Source organism: Musca autumnalis, unplaced genomic scaffold (assembly GCF_047663935.1).
Source record: "Musca autumnalis isolate F117 unplaced genomic scaffold, ASM4766393v1 scaffold_2, whole genome shotgun sequence".
Lineage (NCBI taxonomy): Eukaryota > Metazoa > Arthropoda > Insecta > Diptera > Muscidae > Musca > Musca autumnalis.
In genome coordinates this window covers 198935831-198955641 of record NW_027411755.1, presented here as the reverse complement: position 1 = coordinate 198955641, position 19811 = coordinate 198935831, and the positions used below count along the sequence as shown (strand labels likewise).

At 34.6% G+C, this 19811-nt stretch overlaps 1 protein-coding gene across 1 annotated transcript in view; it reads left to right on the top strand.

Moving 5' to 3' along the window:
• Nucleotides 1-5682, top strand: part of LOC141393277 (uncharacterized) — a 131598-nt gene extending 125916 nt beyond the window's left edge. The window contains exons 2-3 of the mRNA XM_073966265.1: nucleotides 755-995; nucleotides 3627-5682. Coding sequence (XP_073822366.1) covers nucleotides 3850-4824 — 975 coding nt within the window. The 5' untranslated portion in view covers nucleotides 755-995; nucleotides 3627-3849 and the 3' untranslated portion in view covers nucleotides 4825-5682. The remainder of the gene's footprint in view (nucleotides 1-754; nucleotides 996-3626) is intronic.
• Nucleotides 5683-19811: the final 14129 nt, after the last annotated feature.

The window sequence follows — 19811 nt, the reverse complement described above, 5'->3', positions numbered from 1 at the left end:
TATCTTATGACTTGAGTGTACAATTTATCGAAATTGTGCCCATTCCACATCGTACAGCTTCCAAGAAGGTCTATATCGGACAACACCTTCGTTCCATCCTTTGCGCATCGTAATATTTCTTTCTCACTTAAAGCATGTTCGAATATTGGGTCCATCACTTCGGCTACATCCCACCCAAAAATTTATAAATTTGCGCAAATTTGAGTCTTAGAGACATGTCTAGGGTCGTTTCGAAATTTTTGCCGCAAGTAGTCTTCACATTTCGTATTAAAAAAGTATAATTTTTGTCGAGCGTAAGTCCGTAAATCCAATATTTGAACATCGTAATCTTTTTTCAAACTTATGTCAAATTCGGAGAACGACTGTATCGCTCCACTTCTTCCGATACCTTCCCCACAAAATATCAAACATTTAGGCTCAAGAACAGGTTGAGACCTGTAGTGTGATTCTCTAACTCATTTTTTGAGTTACCGACAAAAAAATATTACAACGCAAAATTATGAATGAAAACTTCAAATAAAAGTTGACAACACTGTTGCTGTCGGTAGAACTTTAGGACTACTTTTTATTGGTCGCTAACATACCGACAAATATCGTTAATTACCGAAATTATAAGCATTTTAATTTTACCAATTGTTGTCGGGAACTCAAAAAATAAGTTACAGAATTGTCCTACTGGTCGCAAATAAATTTTAAATTTAATTTCCATGGTTTTCCAATGGATTCTAACTATTTCATAAAACTTATTTTCCAGGAGGTTGTGGGTCTGTGGCATCTCCGTCCCCGCAGTTAACAAATAAGATGAGTGATGGTAACTCTGACAAGAGGCAACAAAAAAGAAAACAGAAGTTAGTTGCTCGCGAAATCTTCAACACCACAGTTGTGGCAAATCGACCTAATTGAAATTGTTTTCCTTTTTACTAAATTAATATCAAATAAATAGTTTAAAATAGTTGTTAAGAGAAGTGACTGTCTTTTATTTCAATAACACCCCTGTAGGAAGTGTGGGGTCATGTGTTGACATGTCGCCACTTTGTCTACTAATATGGTGACAAAGTCAACACTTTGTCACCAGGTTGTCAACTATTGATACCTTTACCTTAAAAAGAAGAAGCATTGTGTATATTGACAGATGATAGGCCAACGAAGCATCCTTTTTTTAATTTTCTTAATTGTCTGGCGTAAAATGATTTTTGCGGTTGGTGAAAAAAGTGTTTTTGTAAAAATCAATAAAATATCGTGAAAACTTAAAGCATATAATTTCAACAACAAGTATGTGCAAAAGAAAATATAAAAGACATGTGAAAAATAAACAATCCCTGTAGGAAGTGTGGGGTCATGTGTTGACATGTCGCCACTTTGTCTACTAATATGGTGACAAAGTCAACACTTTGTCACCAGGTTGTCAACTATTGATACCTTTACCTTAATAAGAAGAAGCATTGTGTATATTGACAGATGATAGCCCAACGAAGCATCCTTTTTTTAATTTTCTTAATTGTTTGGCGTAAAATAATTTTTGTGGTTGGTGAAAAAAGTGTTTTTGTAAAAATCAATAAAATATTGTGAAAACTTAAAGCATATAATTTCAATAACAAGTATGAGCAAAAGAAAATATAAAAGACATGTGAAAAATAAACAATTCTATAGCAAAGTACGAATTCTGAGGCGACTAGCAACATTTGTGGTGAAATTTCGACAATTAGACATTATGTGGAACCTTTAGAGAAGATTGTGGAGCGTGATGTATATATTGTCCCGTCTCGCTGGAAATGCTGAATGCAACTAAACATAATAATGAATTACAATGTTGGATAATTATTTGGCAAAAATCGATTGTGAGATTTTTCCAATGTTATACAGCTGTAATAGGCAAGCAAATTTAAGGACATATTTTTTTATTTATGTTTATTTATACATGTTAATTATTTTCAATTCCTAGGTGTTATATCAACATTCAGCGAATCGCCTGATAAAAGTGCAACAGAAGAAGAACTATTTTAAGCAGACAAGTCATTGGTGCGACTTGGCCAAGAAAATAAAACGAAAACGTTTTTATTATTTATATGTTAAAATGTTTAAGCAGCCTGAAAACATTGTCTTTATTTACTAATTTTTACTTATGTGGAATCTTTGGCTTAGCCATTTTAAAAGATAAAAATACTGTAATACGCAATTTGTACATTTTTACCATTTTCAATATTATTTGTTTTATTCTTTAATGAAATATAGTATTTAAACAAATGTGTAGCTTCATCTTCTTATTAGTGTTTTATCTATGAAAAGTTCCAAATAAGCTAAAAAATTTTGTATTGAAAATCTGGTACTATTGACGCACTACCTCCAATGTCTATACTGACTCACTACCTCCAATGTCTATACTGACTCACTACCTCCAATGTCAACACATGGTTCCTCAGGAACTACTGACTTACTATTGACATACTAGTTCCATTGTCAGTACTGACTTTCGAATGACACGTTCATACAAAATGTCTATAGGAAATTACATTAGTTGTCTACAGTTTGTCAGTAGTACTGTTGACAATGTCAGTAGTAAGTCAGTATAGATTCACTATTGACATTTCCTACAGGGATTCTATAGCAAAGTACGAATTCTGAGGCGACTAGCAACATTTGTGGTGAAATTTCGACAATTAGACATTATGTGGAACCTTTAGAGAATATTGTGGAGCCTGATGTATATATTGTCCCGTCTCGCTGGAAATGCTGAATGCAACTAAACATAATAATGAATTACAATATTGAAGAATTATTTGGCAAAAATCGATTGTGAGATTTTTCCAATGTTATACAGCTGTAATAGGCAAGAAAATTTAAGGACATATTTTTTATTTAAGTTTATACATGTTTATTCTTTTCAATTCCTAGATGTTATATCAACATTCAGCCAATCGCCTGATAAAACGTTAAGTGCAACAGAGGAAGAACTATTTTAAGCAGACAAGTCATTGGTGCGACTTGGCTAAGAAAATAAAACGAAAACGTTTTTTTATTATTTATATGTTAAAATGTTTAAGCAGCCTTGAATACATTGTCTTTATTTACTAATTTTTACTTATGTGGAATCTTTGGCTTAGCCATTTAAAAAGATAAAAATACTGTAATACGCAATTTGTACATTTTTAGCATTTTCAATATTATTTGTTTTATTCTTTAATAAAATATAGTATTTAAACAAATGTGTAGCTTCATCTTCTTATTAAACGTACTATACAGCTGTTTTATCTATGAAAAGTTCCAAATAAGCTAAAAAGTTTAGTATTGAAAATCTGGTACTATTGACTCACTACCGCCAATGTCTATACTGACTCACTACCTCCATTGTCTATACTGACTTACTACCTCCAATGTCTATAGTGACTTACTACCACCAATGTCTATACTGACTCACTACCTCCAATGTCAACACATGGTTCCTCAGGAACTACTGACTTACTATTGACATACTAGTTCCATTGTCAGTACTGACTTTCGAATGACACGTTCATACAAAATGTCTATAGGAAATTACATTAGTTGTCTACAGTTTGTCAGTAGTACTGTTGACAATGTCAGTAGTAAGTCAGTATAGATTCACTATTGACATTTCCTACAGGGACTAGATAAACTATAGTGGTGACCCCGTCTACGAACAAACAAAACAAAATAAAAATTTGCAACAAGCAGATCGCGATAGTTCGTGGAAATTCATAATACCGGCATACGCACACATAAACACGTACATACATTCAAGTACACAAACGTGCATGCCCGCTTTTGCTCGACAACAGTTTCAACGGTAATTTTGCTTCTCAGAATTTATTAACAAAAACACTTTGAAAACTTATGGTTGATTCAACACGGCAACTGAGACGACGCAATCCAATCAACTATAAAGAGGTCGACTCCAATAGTAGTGAAGACGAAGCCGAATTCTTCGAAAGCAGCAACATCGTAACGGACAACAACATGGCAGAAGACTTGCAACGGCAAATCCAATCGCTCCAGGAACAACTGGCTGCCTTGAGTAGTGCCACTCGGCATGAAGACACACAACCTAGTCTACAAAAGGTACACATTCCTAAATTTAACGAAAGAAACCCGCATTTATGGTTTGCGCAAGTGGAACGTTCATTTGCCCTGTGTAACATAACAGCGGATAACGACAAGTTCGATCTGGTGAGTGTCCGTCTTGAAGACGAAGTATTGTTGTCAGTTGAAGACCTTATCACAAATCCACCGGACTCAAGCAAGTATTTAGCAATAAAAGAAAGAATTATTTCCAAATTTGCTGAGTCTCCCGAGTCAAAACTACGACGTTTGATACAAGGTGGTGAAACAAACGGCATGAAACCAACGTCAATTTTGGTACACATGAAACGACTTGCTCCTGGTAAAGGCAACGAGGCAATCATCAGAACACTGTTTCTTGGGCAAATGCCAGAAAACATGAGACCTTTTCTAACCGCCTGGGAAGAAGAAGACCTGGAAAAATTGGCAAAAATTGCTGACAAAATGTTTGAAGCAAACAACAACAATTGTGTTAATTCTCTTTCAACATCACAACAACCAGCTGTTGATGCAATTAACCAAAGAATGTCTTTCGCCGATATGTGCCAAACAATAAGGGAACTTTCAGCTAAGGTCGACAAAATCCAACAACAAATTGGTAAGCATACACGACATCGTTCCAAATCAAGAAATCGTTCGCCAAGTGGTCAAAATTCAAACCAGCGAAATTTGTGCTATTTTCATCTCAAATTTGGTGACAAAGCAAGAAAATGTAAACCTGATTGTTCACGATCTCAGCCGGAAAACTAACTGGGCTGTCGTCAGTCAAATCGGTTGTCGACAGCAGCAATAACAACAACGCTTGTGAAAAACGTCTACATCTTTACGACAAGTCAACAAATTCACGTTATCTCATTGATTCTGGATCAGCGGTATCAGTCGTACCCCCATCTATAATCAAAGAAAAACTTAAGCCGTCCAAACTTACACTTTTGGCTGCAAATCAAAGTGAAATCAAAACATTTGGTGATTGTGTATTGAAACTCGACCTTGGACTTCGACGAGAATTCAAGTGGTTATTTGTGATTGCTGACGTGCACACACCAATAATAGGTGCCGATTTTCTAGTCAACTTTGATTTACTCATTGATCTCAAAAAAAAAAACGTCTTATCGACAACAAAACCAAATTATCCAACGGTGGTGTAATTTTGCAAACAAAACAATTTGGAATTTCAACATTGAATTCTGCATCTCCTTTCGCAGATCTACTAAAGGAATTTGAAGACATTACCAAAACATCAACGCTTAGGAAACCAACAGATGAATTAATTGTGGTACATCACATCGAAACAACAGGATCTCCAGTTGCTGATCGTCCACGACGTCTTTCGGGTGATAAATTAAAAGCAGCTAAAGCCGAAATGGATTATCTCATCGAACAAGGTATTTGTCGTCCATCAAAGAGTGCTTGGGCTAGTCCTATTCATATGGTTGCTAAGAAAACAGGTGGCTGGCGCGTCTGCGGTGACTATCGTAAACTCAACTCACAAACAATTCCAGACCGCTACCCTATTGCCCATATACACGACTTTGCAGAAAATCTTCACGGTAAGTCAATATTTACAACTCTTGACCTTACAAGAGCCTATTATCAAATACCCATGGCTGAAGAAGACATCGCAAAAACAGCAGTATGTACTCCGTTCGGCTTACTAGAATTTTTGTACATGCCTTTCGGTTTGAGGAACGCAACACAAACATTCCAACGTTTCATGGACAACGTGTTCCGAGGACTTGACTTCGTATTTTGTTACATCGACGACATTATCATTATGTCCGAATCTCCACAACAACATCGAGAACATCTTCGTGTAGAGTTCGAAATTTTACGACGCTTCGGACTCACCATCAACCCCAACAAATGCCATTTTGGTGTACCTGAGGTAAGATTTCTTGGCTACATAATCAACGCAAATGGTTGTTCCCCACCCACAGATCGTATTGATGCCATAAAAAATTACAAGAAGCCAGAAACTATCTGTGAGCTTCGTCGCTTTATTGGTGTCATAAACTACTACAGGCGCTGCATACCACATGCAGCACACCAACAAGCACCCCTTAACGAACTCGTTGGGAATTCAAAGAAAAATGATAAACGCAAAGTTCCATGGACAACTGAATCAGAAAACGCTTTTGAGATTTGCAAACGAAGCCTTGGTGAAGCTACTATGTTAGCACATCCAGCTCCAGACCTAGAACTAGCATTAGTAACGGATGCATCAGACAGTGCTATCGGTGCCGTCTTGGAACAAAACTTCAACGGTACTTGGAGACCTCTAGGATTTTACTCATGTAAGTTATCAAAATCTGAAAAGTCATACAGCACATATGATCGAGAATTGCTCGCTATTTACAAAGCTGTGAAATATTTTCGACACATGCTGGAAGCACGACATTTCGTCATCAAAACCGATCATAAACCGCTCATATACGCATTTTCTCAACGGCCTGAAAAAGCATCTCCCCGACAACTCAGAAATTTAGATTTCATATCACAATTTACAACTGATATAATTTATCTTTCTGGACCCGAAAACACCGTCGCTGATGCATTTTCACGACTCAACGAAATCTCAATGCCGTCAACTGTTTCAACCGAAGACATACAGAAAGCACAACAATCTGACGATGAGTTGAAAACTATCATCAATGGCAACAATTCTCTGAAACTGCAAATAGTTCATTATGGTAACACATCAATTCATTGCGACATCTCAACGGGATACGTCCGTCCATACATTCCGGACGCACTGCGCAAACAAATTTTCAATACCGTGCACGGACTTTCACACCCCAGCGGTCGCTCAACACTACAGCAAGTACGAACAAAATACATCTGGCCCGGAATTAAAAAAGACATCATCAATCTTTGTCGTAATTGTTTACATTGCCAAAAAGCAAAGATTACCAGACATAACCGTTTAACTCCGAACAAAATCGACGTTCCAGACAATCGTTTTGATCACGTACACTTAGACATTGTTGTAATGCCACCAGTACAAGAATACAGATACTGTCTAACAATGATAGATCGTTTTTCCAGATGGCCTGAAGCTGTTCCGCTCAAAAACATGTCCGCTCAAACAGTTGCTACTGCATTTTGGTCAACTTGGATTTCAAGATTTGGTTGCCCAAAAACAATTACAACAGATCAAGGCACTCAATTTGAATCAGCGCTTTTCAAATCATTAGCAGCTTTCACAGGAGCTAAACGAGCACGTACAACAGCGTACCACCCTCAATCCAACGGCATGGTTGAGAGGTGGCATCGAACTTTTAAAGCAGCGTTAATGTGTCATCCAACAGTATCCTGGGTTGACATATTACCAACAGTACTACTTGGACTCCGAACTGCATTTAAAGAAGACCTTCGAGCTTCACCATCAGATTTTCTCTACGGTGGTCAATTGAGACTTCCAAACGAATTTTATGAAGACAACAATCAACAGGCTGATTCTACAGAATTTCTTCAAAAACTTCGAGAATATTTCCGAACGCTACGTCCAACTCCAACTGCACATCACACGAAGAGTAAAATGTTCAAACTCAAAGACATCGATACCTGTTCACACGTATTTCTACGAACAGACGCTGTACGAGAACCATTACAACCTCCTTACACTGGACCTTATGAAGTTATCAACAGAATAACAGATCGATTATTCACAATTCGAATCAAGGACAAAAATATTAACGTTACAGTCGATCGTCTCAAACCAGTTTTCGACTTCAACGATTCTAATTCCAACATCATTATAAGTCATAAACAGACTGCAACGCCAACTCAACTTGAAAATTCAATTCCCTCTAAAACTCAGCATACAACGCAATCTCCTTCTGAAGATTCAACCGCACCTACTCCATCAACGAGGAAGATTTCTTTCCAGAATGAACGTGACTGTGTCACTGGAGGGGGAGTGGTTGTGGCATCTCCGTCCCCGCAGTTAACAAATAAGATGAGTGATGGTAACTCTGACAAGAGGCAACAAAAAAGAAAACAGAAGTTAGTTGCTCGCGAAATCTTCAACACCACAGTTGTGGCAAATCGACCTAATTGAAATTGTTTTCCTTTTTACTAAATTAATATCAAATAAATAGTTTAAAATAGTTGTTAAGAGAAGTGACTGTCTTTTATTTCAATAACACTAGATAAACTATAGGTCTCTTTTTTCCGTCACCTTGAGGATTCCAATTTTTTCTTAACGTGTGCCCTATGCACTTCCATTTTCCCCTTTTTATCATGGTAGAACAAACCAGGTAAAGTGAATACTACAACAAATACAACTCAACAACAACCACATAGAAATTTGTTTTTGTTTGTAATGTTACTGTCATCGGTAAATGTAAACAAAACAAGGAAATGTCTATAAGGTCGAAACCTAAAATTTTGCGTGTTGCGTGTGCGTTAAAAAACAAAAACAAAATACAGTAGTTTTGACTTAGCTGCCAAAACAAGTTTTGCACGCATTTTGTGGCAGCAAAGCGAATTTCGCACTTATCTTTAATATTTTTAGCTGCCAAAAAGTGACAGTTATCCGATTCGCTCACCTGCCAAAGAATTGGCTCTTCATGTAATATTCAGCTTCAGATTTCTTCATATCCCAAAACTATTTGGAGATGAATAGTGAAAAAATTAAAACATATAATCAAAAAGCTTAGTTTGCATCAGCTTCAAGAACCAAAATGGAATTAAATAACAGTTATTATCGTAATATTTGCTGCCACATTTGTCATTAAATTTTTGTCTCAAAGAAAGTGAAGTTTACTTGTTTGTATTATTGCAACAACATGCAGGTAACACAATAAATATGCCTTGAACCTGCAGATGTGATATGAGAGAAGTCTCCCTTGTCCCTTCTGGGATGTTTGTGCAATAATTATTAATTATTATAAGTTCGTAGAAAGAGTTCCCACGACTAAAAAAGCCTAACTATTTTTTTCATAATATCATATGTAGGTTGTCTACAAATGATCAACATAAAACAGTTTTCTTCTGTACAAAAGACCCTGTGCATGAGTTAGCAACTGTCGCATGACGTGATTGTAGTTTTGGCTGGTAAATACAAATTTCTCTGTGAAAATGCGTTACTTTTTCCAAATATTATTGGTAGTTAAATAAAATTTGCAGTCAGATGATTTGCAGTTAAAAGTGCAATTTGCATTGAAAATTTGACAAAAATGCAAATATTTTAGTTTTTTTGGCAGGAAAATCAAATTCGCACTAAAACGATTGGCAGCAAAGTCAAAACTACTGTACATGCATTTTAAATTGAACTACATGTAATTTGTTTTTGTTTTTTTTTTCGAACGCACACGCAACACGCAAATTTAAGGCTTCGACCTAAATTATTGGAATTTAAAAAACTAATATTTTTTCACATTTGATTGAATTTTTTGAAAAACATGAATGAAAACTCGTTAGATTTTCAATTTTAATGCTTCCATATCATTCCACTAAATGCATAATTTCTCGCAGAAAGTAGAATTCTTGCAAAAATGTTTGGGGTCGCTGGTAATTCATCGAAAAAAGAGAAGCTGCTTTAAACTTTTGTTTTTGAAATCAAACTAGCACACGTTTATTAGGGCTTTATTATTTTCAAGTTGAACAAAATACCACGCATATTAACAAATATTTTACCGCCTCTATAAGCGGTGTTTTAGTGTGCGGCATGTCGTTCGGACTTGGAGGAGGTTACATGTCAATGATATGAAGAAGTCTTTATGGGAAATAGTTTTTTTTGTGATGAATAAATTTTTTCTTCAAAAAATATATATCCCTAATATACAACGAACATAGGAATAAATATATAAAATGTCATATGAAATTTGACACTAACATTACAGCCCAGTTCAGTCAGCAGGGTATTGCTGTTACCTTTTCTTGTTCTACCATACCTTTTTTATGATGATTGTTATTGGATCGGTATTGCACCCTTAGTAGAAATCGGAATTTCTTGTAATGTCCTTTAATGTCCATTCATTTCGTCGATTTCGATTTAAAACAAGTATTTAGGGTAAATACGTCATTTATTTGACATATATTGAATGGACTTGACAGCGACTATATAGTGTTGATGTGTTGCTTGCTTATATTTAAACATTTTATTAATTAACCTCTAACTTTAATTTCAGATTTTAAATTTAAACTTTTTTCAAGGTAAGTGTGAAATGTTTCTATGTTAACAGTGCTATTTCAAAAATTCTCTATATTGTGTTACGCCTGTACCTAATATTCAATGCAACGTACTATAATAATTCACCATCCTACCACAAAAGTGCTCTTGGGCGTCCGTATTACCCAAATACGTTATGACCGAAATCCCGTTTAAAACACAAAACCGCGATTAAAACATATTAAACCTTTTTTCATTCGTAAACACAAAAATTGTCTTTTACCTATAATAAATTGTTTTTCATTATATGTTTGGCTTTTGTTTTCAGAATAGAAAACACATACATATGTATATACAAAACATATTATACGTTCTGTCAGAGTTGAAATAAAATACGCTCGACGTATTTCGGTAGTATTCATAATGTCCAATTTACATTAGCAAGTTTTTCGTCATTTGGAGCTCTTTCGTCATTTATTTGCTAAAACAGGCAACATTTTGCGTCATTTACCATACAAAAATAAATGACGATAGCTGTGTCATTTATTCCAACCCAGCAAAAAGTTTGCATCCGCGGATGCAGTTGAATCACTGTAAGTGTACGGTACATTTGCCGTTGGAGTACATCTTTTCCTATGAATTCACTTATGAATTTTACAAGAGAGCGCGCAGCTAGGATGCACTCCATTTTGCTTCCACAGCACACAGCTAGGATACACTCCATTTTCGATCCAAATCACTGCTTAAGATGCAGTTCTTTGGATTGAATTTATATGCATTCTTCGGATTGCATTTTTAATCAGTCTAAAGATGCAATTAAAATGCAAGCCATTGCGAAATATCCCAAAAAAATGCATTTATTATTTGTGTAAAACAATAACACAAAGAACTTTATTATATAAACACAAATTAAAAAAGTTTCCATTAAATTCAATCACATTTGAGCTCCGTTCTCCGTTCTCGATTTAATCCAAGCGCATCTGATTTTCTTTCATCATCCTAAAGTTTTTTATGTTGCCTTCTATCAGTTCAGCTTTAAAATTAAAATTAAAAATTTCCGTCTCGTGAATTACCGAAAAATGTTCGCAACTTAAGTTGTTATTTCTCTATTTTATAACAAATTCTTCGAAATGTATACACTCTTGTTTGTCTTTTGAAGAAATGTGTAGGGATCTCTACAGCAACTGCTTATAAAATGTATCGAACGGAGTGCATTTTTCATAACTCTGTTGGACTACATCGAAAGATGTTGTGAAATTATAACTCCAATTGCACAACTTCCAAAATTTTTTGCTGGGAAACAACGCACGAAAACACCATATATATAAGCAGCCCAGTTTTTTTGTCATAAACTACCAAAAAATGCAACTGTTTTATGATGTCTTTGTTTGTTTGTGTGTGTTGTAGAAAAACAAAAATACTCAAACGATGACAAAAGTGAAAATAAATGTTTAAAAAACTTGCAAAAATTATGTTTTTTTGTTTGTAGAATTAATTTAAGTTATTTGATACACATTTGTATTGTGAAATTCCTATTTCTCTGAATAAATATATTGTGTGCGTGTGTTTGTGTTATTGTATAAGTGTGTATGTGCGATTGTGTCATGGCAGAACTACCAGGTAGTGGTATCACACCAGCTGATCGAATATAGCTGTGTCTGGTTACCCTAAAATTTGTAACAATTTGTACCAATTGTTGCTGGAAGTCGTCTGTTAACACAAAAAACCAGCAAAAGAGAGCGATTCGAGAGAGACATTTTGACAGTTCTTTCACTGAGAGCTTGCAAATTCTTGCTGGACAATTTTCTTCTAGCAAGCACTTGCAAGCTCTTCTTCTTCCTGAAAACAATCAATCGGCCGTTTTTAGTTTTTTTTTTATTTATGTTTGTGAACATTAAAAACAATTTTATTGTGGAAATAACATAATCTAATTGTATTGTTTTATGGAGAACAAATTTGTAAAGTGGAAAAATACTTTTTTGTTTAATTTTCTTTTTTATATTTAATAAAATACGTGTTTGCTTCCTTTGTTGGCGGACAAATTGTTCTGTTTTGGCAAGTCAGCTGATTGCTTGCTGGTTTTTGCTGGGAAGGTGTCTGTTTACTTTTTAGAATTTAAAAGCAAAAGAGAATAAAAACCCCTTACTCTCTGAGAAAGTTCTTGCTGGACAATTCTTGCTGGGAAAGTAACCAGACAGACTTTATGAAAAGTCAAATCCCTTTATAAAAAAATTATTTTTGTTGTAATTTCCCCAACAACATAAGGAAATTTTTGACATAACATATTCAAAATTTAAGATGCCACTACCTGGGTAATTGTGCCATGGATTGTGTGCGTAAGCAAATGACGCAAAACAACAGATGTAAATACACTTCATTTGATTCTAGGATTTCGTAAAACGAAATCATTTAATGTGCATATGTAAATTGGACTTAATAAGAATACATGTGTTCTACGTTTTTCACCACAAACGCTTTGGAATACGTCCGTATTTAGGCATTGGCCTCACACTGATTTTACGTCAACATTGAAGGTGTTCAATGTGTGCTATACGTATACAAAAAATATATGGTTATAATTTATTCATAGATGGCGTTCGTTGAGCAATGATGCCATATTTTTATGTATGATTAAAGAAATTCCGTTAATTTTCAATTTGTGTGTGTGGCAACAAGAATCGTAGGTTTTACTAAAAAGAATTTGAAGATATTCGTATTATCCAAAGAAGACCTATATTTTTTGAAATAAAACAACGACAACAACAAACCGCTAATTTCTTGGCACTTTCAAGTTGGTAGTAGAGCATTATGTAGATATTGTTCCCCTTTTTCTCTGTTGCTGTTCATGTAAATGTCATTTTCCCCGTTTGTTTCGTTGTTTTTGTAGTGGTCATTTGGATTTTTGGTTTTGTTGTACAATTGTCATATTTCACGGTTGAACTGGAACAACATACTCTGGCCATGTCACTCGTGACAATCAACCTCGTTAGCCTATTCTTGTCTGTGCATACATACATACATCGACAGATGGATTGACATTAACAATCAGGGCTATTGTGGAAGGGCGGACACACATGTGTATGCACATGGAGGAACACATGAAATGATATGAGGTTTTGGACATAGTGAATTACAAAATTATGAACTGACCGTAAAAGTGAATGTTCTAGTTTTTTATTCAAAACATTTTTTATCGTTTTTTACTTTTACAATTATTGACCAGCAATGAAAAAGACTTGAGAGTCTGGCAAAATTTGAAAATTGGAGAAAATTGTAATCATATAATTAGTGTCCATCTTTGATAAAAAGTCCTAAGAGGCTATGGCGGCACAGTTAAATTAGCTTGCTTCTGATCTCAGACACTCCACTGAGAAGAAGGACGATACTGACCACTACTGGCCAGAGAGATGTATTCCTACCTAAGACTTCATGATATAAAACTAGTCCCTTTTGAATAATCTCCTTTAATATATTCAGTCTATTCAATTTTAATATCTTCCCTATCCTCCAGCCATCATTTTTTAATTGCCCACCATTCACTGTAATATTCGAGTTCCGTTTCACCAAAAATGCTCCCTAAAATAATAATAAAGAGAAAAGTTTTTGTGGCATTCGCACGACATACAACTCACTGGCTGCATGCCTGCAGTTAGGCTATTTTTTCTAGCGGAAACTTTTTGTGACAATCCATCTCGCTTTGTTGGCAATGCGTTCGTTTTCTAACAAAAACTACTTCCGTTTTGGGCACTATAATAGTAGCGCTCGTTTCCCCTCAACACTTTTAACAGAATGTCGATGGAACGGTCATCAAAAAAAGAGCCAAAAAAAAAAAAAACTATGGCCAACACGAAAGTGGGCCACTGCATTTAATTTTGTTTCTTTTTTTGGCAAACAATGAGAATGTGCAGCAGAGTAACTAAATATAACTTGTAGCTTAGTCCAGCTGTTGCTAGTCCTCCAGCTAATGCTATTGTTGTTGTTGCAGGGAGCTATCAAAGTCCAGGAATATGAAAAGCCTTTTTCTCTATGGGAATGAAAAGGAAGAACAAAAACAACAAATAATAAAGAGAAATACATATGTGGGTGAAATTTGGTTTATTAAAGGACTCCAACAATTTATAGTTGACTATTCGAATTTGGACTATCAAGTTATATATTTTTTAATTTTCCGGGAACAATGGTTGCCCAAAATTGATTTTTTATCGCGTATTCTTAAAAAATATTTTTTCGGGAATCTGCAGTGGATTTTATTTTTTTGGACAAGGAGTGAATCTAAACAAAACATGAACTAAATGAACTGGATTAAAAAAAATAATAATTAAAATTGAACAAACCATCGTGTACAAGTAAAAATACAAGTAAAAAGTATCAGTCGGCTTTGCCGACATAGATATACCCTCAGCCTATGTGAATTTAAATTTTCATATGCGGACAGATCGAATGTATTTACGGTGTTTTCAGAAATTGGTGTCCCTTTGTGGACATTTGAGCTTGCTGACAAAAATGTGGATTAGGAGTAAAGTTCAAAGTATTGCGGAGGAGGTACTTATAGGAATGGACCGACTTGGACCATTATGGAAGTGGATCTTATTTTGGGAGTCATAGCTTTTTGAAAGATATCGCGCCCACGAGTCATTTTAGTGGGTCAAATCAGTCACTTCCTTCAAGAGTTATCGTGCGCATAATTTCTCCGTACATTTTTGAACTTTTGTGGGGAGGTACCTGAAGGAGTGGACTGCTATGGCTTATCCTCGAACTTAAACTAAGTTTGGACAAAATATTACGAAGGCCAAATTTTGGACCGAATCGGCAGTTATCTTACGTTCCAACCACTACACACGGTGTCATAGGGTTTTTTGCACCTTTCAGGCTATTTTCTCAGGAAGCATGAAACTTGTACCGTCGTATGGGGGCAGTGAATACAAGTTGTTGCAACAAAAGTCATAGCGATTCGAGAGCAGGTCCTAAACTAAACTTTTCCGAAATAAGTCCATATTGGAACCTCATCTACATATGTCTGGTATAAATGTCACGATGTGCAAAGTATGGACCGAATCGGTTACTCCCTTCAAGAGTTATCATGTGCACGATTTTTTACGAACATTATCGAATTCTTGTGGGGGAGGTACCGGAAGGAGTGGACCGATATAACCCATCTTAGGACTTGAACTAAGTTTGAACAAAATATTACGAAATCCAAATTTTTGACCCATTCGGTTCATTCGTTCGAGAGTTATCGTGCGCACAAGCCAGACAGACGGACGGACATGGCTAAATACTTGGGGTCGTATCAAAGTGTATATACCTCGTTAGCATAAATTCTGTGGGTATAAAAATAACTAAAATTGAACAAACCTTGAACTATTTGTGGATTTTGAAAAAAAGGAACCTACATTAAACAAGACCTCAACCAGTCATGGATTTTTAAAAATGAACCAACATTGAACCAGACCTTAAGTGATCGTGGATTTTTAAGAAGCAAACAACATTGAACCAGTCCCAACTAAACGTGGATTTTTAAAAAGGAACCAATATTGAACCAGACCTGAACTAATCGTGGATTTTTGAAAGAGAACCAACATTGAACGGTACCTCAACAAATCGTAGATTTTTGAAAGAGAACAAACAATGAACCATGCATAAAAAAAAACTTGGATTTTTAAAAAGGAACCAACATTTAACCGGACCTGAACTAATCGTGGATTTTAAAAAAGGAACCAATATTGATCTAACCTTCAACTAATCGTGGATTTTAATAAAGGAACCAATATTGATCCAACCTTCAACTAATCGAGGGTTTTAAAAAGGAACCTACATTGAACCAGGCCTCAACTAATCATGGATTTTTAAAAAGGAACCAACATTAAGAAATCTTGAACTAATCGAGGGTTTGAAAAGGAACCTACATTGAACCAGGCCTCAAGTAAGTCTTATGCCACACGCTGAAACTTGCATTAAAAACTTTTCCATTTAGCAATTTAACTAGGTGTTTACACACAGACAGTATTGGCAAGACAATAGCAAAGTTACAAACCATTTTCACCAGTACATTCATAATTTTCTCTATATCCCAGCCAGCATTTTTTGAAAATTTTAATCAAATTCGAGACTTTTTTGATCCGACCGCACGATTAAAAAGCTGGAATATGAGCTCATTTTCTGATCATAAATGACTCCTTTGGCGGTAGAAAAACATAACTTCAGGCGACTCGTCTAAGCAAATCACAAATGAGTCTTCCTCTGCTTTAGTTTCGAGTCATTTTCGTTCATTTTCTGATGGTATATAAAGTCTTTTTCGAGTCGTATTTGAAGCATTTATTGGTGATTTTTTGATTAATTTGGGACTCTTTTTCGAGCCTTTTTTTAGTAATGTTTATAACCGTTTATGAGTCTTTGGGGAGTCATTTATGAGTCTATTTATTGTCATATATCACTCATTTATATATTCATTTACGAGTCTCTTTTAAGTCATTTATGTCTAGAATTTTAGTCATTTATCAGTAATGTATGCTTGATTAGGATTTTATAAATCACGTATGAGATTTGTAAACATACGGGTTTTCCTATAGACATGTATTATAAAAAAAAAAAACTATTATGTTTACATGATTTTTATTCAAAATAAAAACAATTCATGTCCGTTTTGAAATAGAATAATAATAACATAACTTGTACTTCAAACTATAATTCATTTAATGGAAATTGAGATGTGTACTTGACTACGAGTAGATCAAAGGATTAAAAGTTTAATAATAAAAGTAAAAAAGATTATAATTATAATAATAAGATAACATAATAATAATAATAATAATAAGGGGAATAACAAGACTTATTCGTTTCGTTTTCTCTTCATGACTCTATCTTTTGCGTGCACAAAATGTTTTTGAAGAATGACGTTCATTACCTTGTCATTACTCTTATATTTAAGATAGCAAATACCTGAAACCAAATATGTATGATCCTTTTTAATAACAATTTATATTTGTGCCATAAATATGAACTTACTTTTAATTGTCGTTATTAGAAAGCACTTTTCTGCGCTAGGCTTGCAGTTGGTACCCTTCCAGCTGTATAATGTGGCTAAATCATCAGTAAATACTTTGCGAACTGCAGCTCGAAGAAATTGTGCTGGTCCATTACCGCCGGTTTTTGCAATAAACTCTTTCTGAAAATATATAGGAAATTGGTATGCATATTTTAAGTTAATTGATTAATTAGTTAAGTTAGTTCATACACGTCGCCATTTTCTATACTTACAAATTGTTTGAGTACTTTTTCGTCCTCCTGCACCAATCTTTTTATTTGGGCTTTTTCCGTTCTTATTGGTTTAGCTGACATTATACTTTTTATTAAGAGTAAATATATTTTATAAGCAAATAAAAAAGTAAATATATTTGCTTACCCTTTTTGTGAAGATTGTAGAATAAATCTTGAATCTTGTAGAATATATATTTTTTATTTTTATATTTCACTTTTAAATAAAATTATGTTCACTCCTTCACGAAACTTTTATAAATGAACAAAAATCAAACTCTTTGACATTTACTCCAAAGTTTTCAGTTTTAATCAGAATAATAATCACTTTTTAAACACCTGGGGCTCAATTCTTGTTCTTTGAAAATTTGAAATGAAAACTGTTATAAAGGAAATAAATCTCAAATGAAAAATTTCATAAAGAAAATATTTTTCATTTCAAATTTTCATAGAACAAGAATCCAGCCCCTGCATGACCCTTTTTTGATTAAGCATTTTTCAATCTTCCAGATGATCAAAATGTGACCATAAATAACAAAAAAATGGTCATATTTTAAACACCTCAATGATCTATTTGTGATTCCTACACATTTGTTGTTGTATTTTTAATTAAACTCTTTGTAATCATTGCAGGGAGTCACTTTCGAGTCCCTTTCTGATCATACAAAAGACTCCTCAATGTGATTTTTGGAAAAACAGTCTTCCAAATGCTAGCTGGGTACATATTTCAACATTTATAAATGTATTTGTGAAAAAGGTTTGTAATTTTGCTTTTGTCTTGCCAATACTGCCATTTTTAAACGCAGGGTAATGAAATTACTCTAGTGTGGAACTCGACCTAAGAGGGCATAATTTCATGAAATTTATTTCACCATGTGGCAGGGGGCTAGCCGAGAATTTTTTTAAAAAAGGAACCAATATTGAACCATACCTGAACTAATCGTGGAACCAACTGAACCAACATTGAACCAAGCCTCAAGTAATCGTGGATTTTAAAAAGAAACCAACATTGAACCAGACCTCAACTAAGCGAGAATTTTTAAAAAGGAACCAACATTGAACCACACGTCAACTAATCGTAGATTTTTAAAAGTAACCAACATTGAACCAGACCTCAACTAAGCGTAGATTTTCAAAAAGGAACCTGTATTGAACCAGACCCAACAAAACGTGGATTTTTAAAAGAGAACCATCATTGAACCATACCTAAAAAATCATGGATTTTTAAAAGAGAACCAACATTGATCCAGTCATCAAAAAATCGTGGATTTTAAAAACAACATTGAAACTGACTTGAACTAATCGTGGATTTTAAAAAAAGGAACCAATATTGAACCAACCCTCAACTAATCGAGAATTTTTTAAAAAAGGAACCTACATAGAACCATGTCTCAACTAATCATGGATTTTTAAAAATGAACCAACACTGAACCAAACCTCAAGTAATCGTGGATTTTTAAAACGAAACCAACGTTGAAACCATCTTGAACTAATCGTGGATTTTTAAAAAGGAGTCAACATAGGAGCGGCCTTGAACTAATCGTGGATTTTTAAAAATTTGCCAACACTGAAGCTTTCTTGAACTAATCGTAGATTTTTAAAAAGGAACCAACCTTGAACTAATCTTGGATTTTTGAAAAGGAACCAACATTGAACCAAACCTCAACTAATCGTGGATTTTTAAAAAAGAACCAACATTGAACCATTTCGTGGATTTTTAAAAAGGAACCGACATTGAACCATGTCGTGGATTTTTAAAAAGGAACCAACATTGAACCATGTCGTGGATTTTTAAAAAGGAACCAACATTGAACCATTTCGTGGATTTTTAAAAAGGAACCAACATTGAACAATATCGTGGATTTTTTAAAAAGGAACCAACATTGAACCATGTCGTGGATTTTTAAAAAGGAACTAACATTGAACCATATCGTGGACCTTTAAAAAGGAACCAACATTGAACCATATCGTGGCTTTTTAAAAAGGAACCAACATTGAACCATATCGTGGATTTTTAAAAAGGAACCAACATTGAACCATATCGTGGATTTTTAAAAAGGAACCAACATTGAACCATATCGTGGATTTTTAAAAAGGAACCAACATTGAACCATGTCGTGGATTTTTAAAAAGGAACTAACATTGAACCATATCGTGGACCTTTAAAAAGGAACCAACATTGAACCATATCGTGGCTTTTTAAAAAGGAACCAACATTGAACCATATCGTGGATTTTTAAAAAGGAACCAACATTGAACCATATCGTGGATTTTTAAAAAGGAACCAACATTGAACCATATCGTGGATTTTTAAAAAGGAACCAACATTGAACCATGTCGTGGATTTTTAAAAAGGAACTAACATTGA